Source organism: Triticum urartu, chromosome 7A (genome assembly GCF_056163025.1).
Source record: "Triticum urartu cultivar PI428250 chromosome 7A, HENAU_Tu73, whole genome shotgun sequence".
Lineage (NCBI taxonomy): Eukaryota > Viridiplantae > Streptophyta > Magnoliopsida > Poales > Poaceae > Triticum > Triticum urartu.
In genome coordinates this window covers 81,996,479-82,010,598 of record NC_141879.1, presented here as the reverse complement: position 1 = coordinate 82,010,598, position 14,120 = coordinate 81,996,479, and the positions used below count along the sequence as shown (strand labels likewise).

The 14,120-nt window shown below is 42.8% G+C and overlaps 2 protein-coding genes and 1 pseudogene across 2 annotated transcripts in view; 2 read left to right on the top strand and 1 right to left on the bottom strand.

Annotated features, from left to right (window-relative positions):
* Positions 1–4,357: 4,357 nt before the first annotated feature.
* Positions 4,358–5,224, top strand: LOC147958014 (uncharacterized). Its single transcript, XM_087534374.1, has 3 exons — positions 4,358–4,383; positions 4,792–4,921; positions 5,048–5,224. The coding sequence occupies exons 1-3, from the start codon at positions 4,358–4,360 to the stop codon at positions 5,222–5,224; spliced, it is 333 nt and encodes a 110-aa protein (XP_087390500.1).
* Positions 5,225–6,978: 1,754 nt separating this feature from the next.
* Positions 6,979–10,380, bottom strand: LOC125518361 (U-box domain-containing protein 21-like; annotated as a pseudogene).
* Positions 10,381–12,664: 2,284 nt separating this feature from the next.
* The window catches only part of LOC147958013 (uncharacterized), a 59,313-nt gene continuing 57,857 nt past the window's right edge, over positions 12,665–14,120 (top strand). Inside the window, exon 1 of the mRNA XM_087531920.1 lies at positions 12,665–12,839. Coding sequence (XP_087388046.1) covers positions 12,760–12,839 — 80 coding nt within the window. The 5' untranslated portion in view covers positions 12,665–12,759. The remainder of the gene's footprint in view (positions 12,840–14,120) is intronic.

Genomic DNA, 14,120 nt, shown 5'->3' with positions numbered 1-14,120 from the left:
CGATTACCTGCCCGACGATGTACATTATGAACCCATGGAGGTGCAGATACAAAGATACGAGTACGGGAAGCCTCTCGTCAAAGATGAAAGATCTCTATCAACGATGATGCGAAGATTGCATGATTGGTACTTGAAAATCTGCAGAGACTCTGGGGGAGGAGTACTTTGTATGTGAAAGTTAAAAAGGAGCATGACCTCGTTGGAATTGAACTGTTGCCTGTTCCATTTGAGGAGTTCTTTCAGTTTTTCAATCAATTGGCCCTCGATAAAATAACGGTCACCTGCTACTGTCTGTAAGTAGTACTACTTCTGTCATTAAGTCTCTCTATATAGCTCAGCTCTTTCATTGCATGTATTTATAATCATCCTCACTATATTATGCAGATTGAAGATCGCCGAATTAAAGAAAAGACAAGTCGGTGATATTGGGTTCATTAACACATATCTCATAGATGCAACTCAGGTTAAATTTCGTGCCACAGATACCGAGGCCAACTTGCTATGATCGTTGGTAATAAATGAAAACAAAGATATAATACTCTTTCCTTACAACTTCAAGTGAGTGTTACTGTCTTGTGCGTATTCGGTTTCCCTTATATATATATTAGTCAAGGTTATAGTAATGTAATTGATGAGTTATGCATGTGTGTGCAGTTACCACTATATTCTCCTAGAGATTAAGCTTGAGCAGGGACTAGTAACTATCTTAGACTCAAAACAAAAAGATCCCCAGGACTATGCGGACATGACTCAAATGCTCGAGAAGTAAGTTAAATCGATCATTATCCACCATATCAGCAACTTTGTTCATTTCCTGATATATCAAGTAATTGTTTTCTTTGTCTGGCAGGGTTTGGAAAAAATTCTCCAAAAAAGCTCCAGGACTCCCGAAGAAGCTGCAATTTAGACACCTGAAAGTAAGTACTATAGTATCATGTTCCGCGCATCTCCTATTGATTTGGCATTCTTGCTTATCAGTTTGATTGACCTCTATTTCTTGTAAAGTGGTCATGGCAGGAAAAAGGGAATGATTTCTGTGGATACTACGTTTACGAGTCCATCCGCCACACGACCTGTGAACGGGGCTACACGGACGAACAATATGAAGTACGTAAATAACAACATTCACAATTTTATTTTATTACCATCATTTGTGTTGAGTTTCATTCATTCATATATATATGTATTGACCCCCTTCTTTAAATTAGATGTTTCGGAAGCGGGATGAACTCCTAGCACCAGCTCGCATGCGAGCAATTCAAGAGGAATTGGCGGCATTCTTTCTTGACCACGTGATCGCTGAAGACGGAGAATACTATGTGGACCATGAGTCCGTATGATTATATTTGTAAGAGATAATTATTGTATGTATGTAGCCGGTAGTGTCGGATAGATATACGAGAACTTGTTGTTCAACCAATCTCTCGGAGAAGGAGAGGTGGTCGATATCACTTCTCTCTGTATGCATATATGTTCATGACGATCTTCTGTTTCCTTCGTTTGCTTACTAGCTAGCTAGCGTGTCTAGTCCTCTCTATACGTATGTATAGTACGTAGCGTCGACCAAGCACGGACATAAGAGAGGACACTTCTCTCTATTAATTATAGATAGCTAACACAATATATGAAACACCTAAATTAACCCCCCAAAACCCCCAAACCCCCCCCCCCCCCCTTTAAAAAAAACAAAAACCCCAGCCACAGAAATGCTGACGCGTGGATGCCTATTGGTCCCGGTTGGTGTCACCAACCGGGACCAAAGGGTCTCCTGCCTGGACTCCGCGCACAGGCCACGTGGAGGCCCATCAGTCCCGGTTCTGGATTGAACCGGGACTAAAGGGGCAGGGCATTAGTACCGACCCTTTAGTCCCGATTCAGGAACCGGGACAAAAGGCCCTTACGAACCGGGACAACAGGCCCTTTTTCTACCAGTGTTGGCTCCTGCTGGAATTTGGATTTATATTCAGGTGGATAATAATTAGCATTTCAAATAACTACATATTGCAGCCATGTCCCCACCTGCTGCATCTGCCCTTCAGGCTGAAGCTTTAGCTCTTGTTGCTTCAAAATTGGCTATGTTATCTAGATACAAGAACCCCAGTATTTCACAGATTGTCAGGTCTTGGCTCATGCGACTTCTACAAACAACATATTATCTACCATAGATCATTGGGAGATCAGGCCGCGGTTGGCGACAATACAAGCTTCCTCTTCTTTTCAAGCAAATAGAGTCAATCACATCTCCAGAAGCTTGAATGTTAAAGCTCATCATTTAGCTAGATTAGCTACAAGAATTAACTCTACATCTCTAGCTATCAGATGCCTATGTCAGGATGTAGGTCTTTGTGCAAGCAGAGATATCCTCTCCGATCTTTCTGTGAATCTTTTCACAATTCTTTCTGTAAAGTGCTGCTGAGTTCAATAAAGTCTTCCTGATGAAAAAAATACCACCGTTTTTTTAAAGATAAATACTACAGTTTTTGTTGGTGGCCAAACAGGTCACAGTAATTAAAACTACAGTAACTAGAAAAACTATGGTACTCTCTTCTGTCTTTTTTAGTTCGCATATAAGATTTGTCTAAAGTCAAATCTTGTGAACTTTGACCAAGTTTATAGAAAAAAAATACCAACATTCGGAATGTGAAATCAACAACATTAGATGCGTCATGACTTTAGTTTTCATATTATATAAACTTAGCATTGTAGATGTTAATATTTTTTCATATAAATATGGTCAAACTTTATGAAGTTTGACTTCAGACAATTCTTATATGCAAAGTAAAAAAGGACCGGAGGAAGTATTATCAAAATACTTTGCTATCAAGCCTGGTGTTAGTTTGCCTGTGGTGTTTCATTGTTTTCATTTCGACGGAAATGCGCACATGATCATGATTACTACTCTCTCCGTTTCTAAATATTTGTCTTTTTAGACATTTTAAATGGACTACCACATACGGATGTATATAGATATATATTTGAGTATAGATTTACTCATTTTGCTTCGTATGTAGTCATTTATTAAAATATCTAGAAAGACAAATATTTAGGAACGGAGGAAGTATGTAGCATTTGATCCATACCATGGGACTGTGTAGACTGACTCACGTAGTTCTTGTAGAGCAGCAAGCACTTTAATCACGAATTCGCGATACAACTGGAGGAAACTGAGACCAGTAAGAGCAAGGGAAGAGAAGGGGATCGGCTACCTTCACCTTTCTTTTTGATGTAAAGAACGGGCTACCTTTACCACGTGTGAAGAATTATTTTTTGGACAAAGGGCGTGATTTCTTAATCCAAAATGTAGCAACGAGCGGGTCGATCTCTGCATAATTAAGACGCATACAACCAAGCTTCAACGGTCTAACACAAGTAAATAAAAATTGACATACTCCCTCCGGTCCTTTTTAGTTCGCATATAAGATTTGACTGAAGTCAAGCCTCGTAAAGTTTGACCAACTTTGTAAAAAAAAGTGTCAGCATTCATAATCCGAAATCAATACCACTAAATGTGTCATGACTTAAAGTTTCATATTATATAACTTTAGCATGGCTGATGTTGATACTTTTTCATATAAATACGGTCAAACTTTGTGAAGTTTGACTTCAGATAATTCTAATATGCAGAGTAAAAAGGACCGGAGAAAGTATTAGCAACAGTAGAGTCAGATAACTGGCACTATACCTATGTCGAAGAAGGTGGTGGACCGATCCGAAGATTATACTGCCATCCATGTTGAGTAAAAACCATAGTCACCCGCCCCAACTGCATACACACCATCTTAAACAGTGGTTCTTAGTTCGTTGGATATAGCATAGACCATGTACAGAACGAATGCATACAACGGAATATAATCTACTCCCTCCGTTTCTAAATATAAGTCCTTTTAACGATTCCAATATGAAGTGCTACATAAACATGCCCTGGATATGTGTGCCGTGTAGTAAATCCAGTTTTTCTTAATTATCACGTGCTGATGCGCATTGATACAAATTCCATATAGGATAGACTAAAGAAACCTTTCCTAGAAGTAAAAGGAGTTTATAGAACATTCGGCCATGTAAGCAGATACTCCCTCCGTCTCAACATAAGTGTCTCGACTTTGTACTAACTCTAATATAAAGTTATACTAAACTTGAGACACTTATTTTGAGACGGAGAAAGTATTTCATAAAACCAGGGCATGATTTAGGACCTGATTATAATGCGTGTCTGAATGCTCCGCTTGTAAGTTGTAACAGTTAACTGTCTGCTGCTAATAAGTATCTGGATTTGAGGCACTGGGGACAGATATTTTCATGCATTTCTGACACGCAACAATATTAAAAATTGCAGGACCGAATCCCCGGAGAACCCGAGATGGAGAAAATAATGAGATCAATGGAGGTAGGTTATTTTGGCTGTGGTATGTGTAACTATATCCAAGAATATACGAAGCTAGAAATCAGAAATTCAATTTGGCTCCCGGGAGCACATGCTCTCGGGCCCAAAAATAATTTTTCAAATGTCAAAAAAATCAAGACAAACTTTTTATGTGATCTTAGCCATATACAAATGCTACCTGCAAATTTTGAGGCAAAAAGGTTAAGCATTTTGGCCTGTGCAAAAAAACAAGTTGAAGACAAAATGTCACCCCAAATTTTCTTTTTCACCGACGAAACATTGCTGCTTTGTTTCACATGAAATTTATCAAGCATGCTTGTGACACTAACATGAACATCTACAAAAAGTTTCAGAATTTTTTGCTTGTTTTTTGAATTTACCGTCCCGAAATTACACTATTGTTGATGACGGGGCATGCTGGGAGCCCCAAACATGAAGATGTACTCCAGGGACGATCTGATGAAGAACAACTTTGGCGTTGAGGGTGATGAGGATGATGAAGATGACAATGAAGACGAGGATAGCTTACCCAAGAACTTAGTATGTTACCATAGGTTACCCAAATATGTTACTATGGTTGGCTCCTCACAGTTCTCCGTTACTTCTCAGCCAAATATTTTTATTTGGACTGCTGAGGGTTAATCGTATTTCCTCTGCTCCTTCCAGGGAAACATTCTAAAAAACAAGGGTCCGCAAAAGAACGACCTGAAGCAACAGGTCGTGAAACAGATAAAGGATACCGGCAAGAAACTGAAAGGGCATGTGAGCCAGGTGTCCAAGGTGGTGAAGAATTGGTGGAAGGGGAAGAAGAAGCCTGCAAAGTCCAGCAAAAGCGAGCTATGAAGAGTTGAAGGCGTACCGAAGGATCTCAAAGTGGTTCAGTAAATCAACCTTCGGTCTACTAGAACTTGGCTAGAGGACAGCTACATAAATGTGTACAATGATTTTAAGACGCTTTTAGTGTACATTAGTTGAATGCCCGTGCGTTGCCACGGGACTTGAAAAAAGTATACATCAATCATTATTTTAATTCAGAAGTGCATGTCAAACATGACGGAGATTGATCGATATAACAACAACTCCAATTCTTTCTCCCGTTGCTTTCTCTATCATGTCTCTTTTTTTAACGTGAAATAGTAAGAGAGACCCCTAATGTATATTTTACAAATTAGAAGTGTGTCCACGAAAGTACCTTTCTACACGTGAGCTCATATGCTCCTGCTATGAACAGTAGAATAAATAAAATAGAAAAACATTTCAAACAATTCTGAATTTTTTTTGTGACATACTTTAAGAAATGTTTGTTGTGCATGCAAAATTTCATCACGAAATCACATTGGTGGAGGTCGTCACAAAAAAAAAACAAAATCAGAGCTCCAAAATGCATTTGAAAGTAACATTTTCAGATTATCGTTTTTGTTTTTTTTACCATGCCTTCCACCAATGTCATTTCATGACGAAATTTTACATGCACAACAAACATTTCTTAAAGTATGCCACAAAAAAATTTCAGAATTTTTTGAAATGTTTTTCTATTTTATTTATTTTACTGTTCATAGCAGGAGCATATGAGCTCAGGTGTAGAAACTCCACGTCCGTGTGTCCATAACTTCCTATGCCATCGTCTCTTTCACTACCTTCCTTGCATCTAGAAAAAGCGGCTTTCTCCCGGTCATCCCTCCTCTCCACATCCATAGAATTCATCCATCTTTGCTCTATCATTGTCGTCAATTCAAATGTTGGTCATTTTGCCTTAACTATCGCTTGGCCACTTCTTCAAAACATTAGAAGATATATGAAATGGTGCATATGTGTCGAGAGAAATAGTGGGTTGCGACAACAACATACAAACAAAGGGACATACAATCACCAACTCCCCTTGTATATCTCTAGTGGGGTAGCCACGTGTATAACCAATGTAACTTGGAACATGTATTGAACTAATATGTCTCCATCAAATATGAAGATATTTTCATGATTACGAACGCTCCAACGCCCTAGTATGATCACTTTGTTGAAGCAAGGTGAGTGTTGCCTTTGATATGCATGAACAAGTATGTCCATGAGTGACAGGCCCAGGTGCTTCTCCTGGTTGAGCCTCTATGGAAAAAGAGTGAGCGCAACACTGGATGAATACGTGCACACAGAATAGATTCCAAGCTCTCCACCATCATACTTGTATCCTTTCTCTAATTAAAAACAGTAAGGATACACAAATATGATAAGAGCACGTTTGTTGGCCTACTAAATAGGAGTAGTAAATATGGTGTTCGAGATTGACCTAATTCACAACGGGCATCATTTCTTCAGGGAGAAGGCAAGGGTACATATCTTGCTCCGTTATTCAAATGTTCACAACTAATTTTTTTATGGACATCGTAATTAAAAATAGATTTTCTATCTTGCTATGCATGATCGATTTCCAAACGTGTAGAGAGAGGGACTGAACATGATTCAAGCCACAATACACATGATGACCCCAAAATTGGAGCATACTACTCAGAGAAAGAGGCATATAGGAGTTTATCAACATCATGATGACCACAAAAATAGACTTATGTTTCTCAACTCTTCATGGAATTCTGTAATGTGTGGATCACTTCAAAATCGTAAATAACACGAAATAACTTTCAAACTATGAAGATAAATAAACATGACAATGTTCAGTTCTCTTTTGTGCTGATCATTTTGTGTACGAGTATTCAGTTATGGGGTAAAAAAATCTAGTCATCCTGGAGTATGTTTTATCCACACATCCAATCTAGCTCCCAGTACAATCGAAACAAGGGTGAAAGCAGACGCTAAAAATTCAGCATTCACACCGATCAAAATGGCCTCTTGAGCCCCTTGAAGTCCACCATCTCGATGCACTCTACGCTGCCCCTGAAACCATTGAGCAGCTTGAGCAGCTCGTTGGCCCGATCTTTGGTCACGCCGCCGCAGCCCACCTGGAGCAGCTTCTCGGAGGTGCCCACACGCAGCGCCTTATCGCAGCACGCGCCGGCGCCAGTGTCCGTGGCACGGCAGAGGCGCCAGAGCGCAGAGACGGCGGACCACGTGGCCATGTCGGACATGCACGCACGGACTCGAGGCCGGTGTGTTGGCACAGGACGCCGTCCAGCACGGCCAGTGCCTTCTCGCTCGTCCTCTTGTCAGCGTCCAGGACGAGCTCCACAACGACGAGCACTGCCCCTAGCTTGGCGAAGCGGGTGGCCGCGTGGTTGGCTGGTTGCTGCCGGAGACGAGGTAGACAGGTAGTAGGCCTTGACGAGCGCGGCCTTGGTGGCCTGCGGGGACATGGGTTTCCTGACGAGGCCGACGAGCGTGCTGCACACGCCGGGCCTCCTCGAGATGACGTCGACGGTGTGCCGGTCGGGGGACGAGTCGAGCTCGCGGGGAGAGCACCGAGACGAGGGTCTTGAGAGATGTCGGGTAGGCAATGTAGCGCCGGGCCTCTTCGTCGAGCCGGAAAAACACGGTAAGGGCCGCCAAGATCTTCCCAACGCGCCCAATACTGTGGCGCTGGTGCCATACACGGGCTCACCGGTGAGGCTCTGGAAAGCCGAGGCGAGCAGCTGCGAGGAACCGGCGGTTGCGGTCGCTCTCCTACCCGATAGCCCTGGCCCTGGCAGCCACTTGCTAGCAGGCCGCCGCATTCCCGCGCCTCGGGGCGGTGGACACGGCGGCGATTGCCTCGACGGCGGCGGCGGCGATTTTTCTCACGAGATCGAGAGAGGGGATGGATCAGGAGCTCGAGGTGGGGGAAACTGGTAGAGGATACATGGGACGTGGGACGGTAGTGGGTCGTGGTTGTTTTTTTTTCTTCTTTTAATTGCACGAAGGAAGGCTTGCTTCGAGCGAAGGTGGGCTGCTCCTGCGATCTTTTTGCGCGCGGGGTCATACAGGTGGGGAGTCGAACCATCACGATGACTGCAGATCACCTTTAATAATAGAGACTAGTAGAAAGGAGTGGGGTACGGTTGCTTTTTAGGATAGATCGAGGCCACAACAGAACGCCCGCGTCGCCTGGCCCTGGGCGACCAACTAAGTAATTTTACCGGTGTCGGGATGTACCGGTGGGCAATCCACCCTTCGTAGTTTTCATCAAGATCCGTGCAGGTTTTATACTCTATTTTCAGATATCAGACTACACATAGCAATACATGTAATAGTGTCAGATATTGTCAGCTTTTGCAGAAGAGAGAGAGTTAGAGTAGAGACAACGGTGCATGCATGCATGCATTCACTCACGGGATACATATGATATGCATTTTATTTTCGTCCTCCTATTTTTAATGACTTATATCTTTTGAACCAAATGTCCATTATTGAAACTTTTTGTATATTTGAATTCATGGAGACAAGATCTACAGAACAAGATCAATTTTGGATATGTTTGAAATATATTTTATTTTATATGTTTCAATTATCTTTGAAATCACTTTCATAAAACACTAAATTGTTTCACTATTTCATAAAAGTTTTTTCTAGTGTTTCGCTCATTTTCACAAACTGGAATATGGAACTCACAAAGACAAATATATATTTGATATAGTAGTAAAATAGAAGTTTACTATATTCTTAATAATAAATTCAACACAATGAAGATTCTCATATTTCAAATAACTAATTTCACATATTTTGGCGCGGGGGAATATGCACCTTGACAAACACACTAAAAAACTTGAGTGAAATATGTGGACTGCAACTTAGACCTGTTTGAAATAGTCAATTCCACATATTTTAAATAACCTATTTTACTAATTTCTTATATTTATATTTTAACTATCTTTTTTTTATTTCACTTTTATTCAAATAACTTATTTCACTCATTTCAGAAAACACACTGCACTCATTTACAAAATATAGATTTCACCCATTTCACTACTTTCAGAAAACTGATTTCACTCATTACAAAATATATCTGAGAAACTAATTTCACTTCACATTTATGAAAAAAAATTGAAACATATTTCACTCAACAGAAATATCAGTATCACACAATGAAAAAGTCGTTTCACACCAAAAAGATATATTTCACTTTTTCAAATAACTCATTTCACTCATTTCAGAAAACACACTACAGTCGCTCAATTGAAACACTATATTTCACTTGTTTCAAAAAACTGATTACACTCATTACAAAAGATAGATTTCACTAGTTTCAGTAAAACACATCACAGTTACTCCATTGAAGAAACAATTTCATAAGCTAGAATATGAAACTCACAAAGAAAACTATATTCGGAAAAGTGGTTTCAATCATTTCAATAACTGACATCAATCATTTCAAAAATTGTAATTTGAAATTAGTAAAATTAATATTTTGATGTGATTGAAATAGTAAAAATTAAACTAGTTTAAATATATTCAAGATTGGTCTCGTTATAAAGATCTTATGTTCAAGAATTTAAATATATGAAAATTTTAAATAATAGAACAATGCTGTAAAAAATATTGGTCATCTAAAATTGTAACAAAAAATAAAATGCATGGATTTGTTTTTGAGAGAGGAGAGATGCTGCATGCATGCGTACATCCCATTGCAAAAAGTACTGTCTTTCCCTGACATGAACCCTATTAGTCTGACATTGATTTGACTATATACAAAAGGTCACCTGTCTCAATACATGATTATACATATGGATGGGCCCCATTTATGCACAGATCACAAAGCATGTGGAGGGTGGATGCTATGCTGGTAGCTCCCGGATCCTGTAAAAAGGAGTTTGCGCCTGGGCGACTCGGGCGGAACGCGGTTGCTAGCGCCGCCGCAGCTCCTTTCTACACACCTCGCCGCGTCGCTGCCGGAGGACGCCGCTGGCAAAGCTCACGCGGCCGACGGCGGCGGCGGGGCGCCTTCTCGCGACGGCCTCCGATCTGTAGGGCGGCAGCTTCGGGCGGCATGTCGGCGCGTGTCGGGACTCGGCTGGGTCGCAGCGACCGGCGACTGTTCTCGACGTCCTCCTGTGGGGCGTGGTGACGGCTACCGGTGGCATGGCGGCGAGGCTGTGCCGGAGGCGCGGGACCGGTGCAGCGCGACGGCCAGATCCATGCGCTTTGTGGTGGCAGTGCTCCTGCTAAGCATTGGAATTTGGCCATAGGGGCGCCTCGGTGGATTTTGGCCGTGGTGTTGTGGCCAGGTTGGCTATGGTGCCGTGGTTCTTGCCTGGTGGACAGATCTGTCTTTCGTGCTTCAGATCTGGTCATGTCTACTTTTGGTCTATAGGCCTGGATAGGGCTCTCTTTGGCCAGATGGCACTCACCGGTTATGTGCTCCGCCGACGATGTTGATCCATGATGATCACTTCGGTCAGGGGCGGCCTTATTGTGGATTGCGATGGCCATCGAAAGATCTTTGCGAGGATTACTCTCTTCAGATCCGGTGGTTTCGTTCGGCGAGCAAACGATGGACAATGACTTACGCAGAGGATATGATTGTACAGCGGCGAGCAGCTGCTAGGATTGTGGAAAAGCGGTGGCGACAACATATGATTGACTTTGATGGTGGTGCTTTCGAGTACCCGGTCTCGAGCTTCGAGGTGAAAACCTATGTCTGACACGAGTGGTCATACATGGCAATGGTGATGTTTTTGCGTCATTCCCTTGTTGAAGGCATTGCTCGTATATGCATAGACTAATTCTTCAGGGTGAAAACTTAGAGTCCAACCTTTGGTAGTTGGATCCGGCGAGGCGACGCTCGAGCATCGCTCTGTTCATGAAGGCGTTGATGTTGAAGAACCCCGTTGTCCTTATGGTGTCATGAGATGGTTGGTGTGGATATGATCATTGTTGTAGTTTGTCGATCGCGGATTTGTTCGCTTCAGGTTTTTCTCTCGCTTAGGTATAGCTTTGGTCTTATATGACTTTGCTATTTGCTAGCGGGTTTTTGTGTGCGTTGGTGTTGGCTGTGTGCATCTTAGTTATGCAGAGGCCGGGTGTGTTCTCATCGTGTTTGTATCAACTTGATGCTTCATTTTGAGTCAATAAAATTCATCCTTTGTCGAAAAGTATAAAGGAGTGGACTTCTGGTGTTGAGCCGGGATGGTTCATGGGAGGTACTCCCTCCATCTCATAATGTAATACGTTTTTCGACGCTAGTGTAGTGTTAAAAAACATTTACATTATGAGACAGAGGGAGTAGTTTACAAGGTAACTTATGCTCAGAAATCCATTTTTGGTATATATGATACTATATAAATGAACGGCCATGTCATTAAATTATATCATTGGTTGTCTTATGGCTTCTATTGTTCTACATGGCATAATAACCAACTGCTCATACATGCAAGTTCACTCTTCTCCACCCTCATCGTCGCATTGACGGTGATGGTGGTGTTATCTCGATTTGAAATCCTCCTCTAGCTTGCATCTCGTCTTGATGGTGCCTAGAACGGTGTTTTGTCTCTGGCGGTCTTCATGGACGATGAGTTGGTTCCTTCTTGTTGTTCGTCAACATAGCTACGTGGGCAACATCGTCAACCTCTTCTTTCGAGCCTTTGCAAGCAAGGTCTTCGGGTTAGTCCTGCTGTGCACGATTGTTTGCCCAGATCAGTGTGGTGCCCCTACTAGTATGCTTGGTGCAATTACCGATCGATCTCCATCTTACACGATGGTCTGCTACTCTGGCGACTCAATGAGGTTTCGATCCTCTACAGATCTTTGCATTTGTTTTAGCGGCTGAATTTCTTGATGGTGCCTATCGTCGAGAGATATATGATATGATGGCACAAGGATGACAAGTTCCGTTGCGATTTCAGCAAGAATTTCGAGGCGAATTCTTGGTTGTTTCCCCACTTTGTTCAGAGTCTCTTATATGTATTTGTGGTTTCAGCTACCCCATTATCTGGTTGTACTTGATGTTCTCTTTTATCTAGAGAAAGGTCTATTTTCGCCACTCAACTAATTGAGAAGTGTGGGTTTCGTCCTTCAAGTCTAAAGCCAAACAAATTGTAGCATTAGCTTTTGAAACCGGACAAGTTTGGTCTTCCCACTCGTCCAGAGCGGTATATATTGGTGATTTTTTTTTTCTCGAGCAACCTGTGTGCGTTTGCCGTGCATACCAACGGCGATGTCAGTGAGCTCAGAGATTTATAATACTGACGATCCATCTGTAAGCTACCTCATCCTTTATATCATGGATCGAATCACTGAACAAAACAACGCACTAACAAGTTGATCAATAACAAAGTTATCATAAGCTAGACGTATCCAAACTCTCTTTGTTCCAGCAGGTAATATAAGCCGTCGCCTTCCAAAGCCTAACCACAGTTTCAACCACTCTGACGCGTCTGCAGAACATATAATACTAGCACTACATTCTCTCCGGCGGGCCGCGGGGGAGCATAGTCTCGTGTCCTTACTTGGCGAGACCGATCATGGAGGCGGTGAGCACGATCCTGGCGCTGGCGCAGAAGATCGCCAAGGCGGCCGAGACGGCCCGCCGGAACAAGGAGAGGTGCCTGGGGTGCTAGATTTGAAGTTTGATTACGTGTTTATGTTTATGGTGTTGCTTCGGTCTGATTCGTTTAACGGCAATGACTTCATCATTGATGAGCCACTATGGAGGTCTGCAAAGCGGCATGAAGCCGTGTCGCGCTCGGGCAAAGACGTGACCTGTTTTTTGTTTGGTGACAGCTGACAGGTGATGGGCGTGTGTCAAGTTGGATTCTTCGGTCTTGATTCTAATTTTTTCATGGCTGATGTTCGTTTTTACAGTATGACATGTGTTCCGCCGGCATAGATCTCGTAAATTTTGTTTCAGGTCAGATGTGGAGCCCACTTGTCAGCAGTTAAATTTACAATAAGGTCCCTAAAAATAGCACAAAGCACCCTTAAAGTAAAAACTAAATTACAATTGGGTCATCGAGGACGCCAATGGCCTGACGACGTTGTCGTCCCTCAGCACAACTTCAATCGCTGCACCGACGAGGCCCCTCCCACACACAGCGCTCGCGCCATGCTGTTGGGACACGCGGCACACTACCTAGCGCCAAATAAAAAAATTCCTCCCACACAACCAAGAAAATGTTGCTGGGATAGATATATGATGGGATCGGGTTTACCACTAGACGCACAGACACCGTAGCGAAATTAGAGTTGGTGATGCGTGTAGCCGATCAGCTGAGTTGGCTCCTCCTTGTGTAGTCGATCTTCCGCGAAGGATTCCTCGCGGATCCCTCGAACAATTCCTTGCGGTTCCCTCAAACGGTTCGTCCAAGCACCGCAGATGCGATGCCTAGAAGGTATCCACACATACGGGGAGCAACGTCGGGCAACAAACTGCTAGATCCAACCATGAGGCATGGGTGTGTGGGGAGTGGCGGAGGCGGCTGTGTAGGGAGGAGAAAGGTCAATCCTAAGAGGTGCGCACACTCCTCTTTATATAGACCTCCTAGGTGGGATCAACACTTGAGGCCCACTAGGAGTCTACACCCATTTTTTATTCGGATCCAATCCGAATGGGCTCCTGCCCCTTAAGTGTGCGACCCTATAGGTTCACGTACACATGGACACGACCCGAATCGATTGTTTGTAGCGGCTCCTAGCAGAACGTGCCAACTCCCATGTGTGCGTAAAGTCGTTCGATGAATCTAGACAATGTGTCATATGCAATATTCATTTTGCCTCAAGATATATGTTGTCGAGCTCAAGACGAGTACTTGTCACCCTTGTGGTAGGTCGACCTCTCTTCTAGAAACCGTGTACAGATTTCAGAACCGGGTTAACACTTAATCCA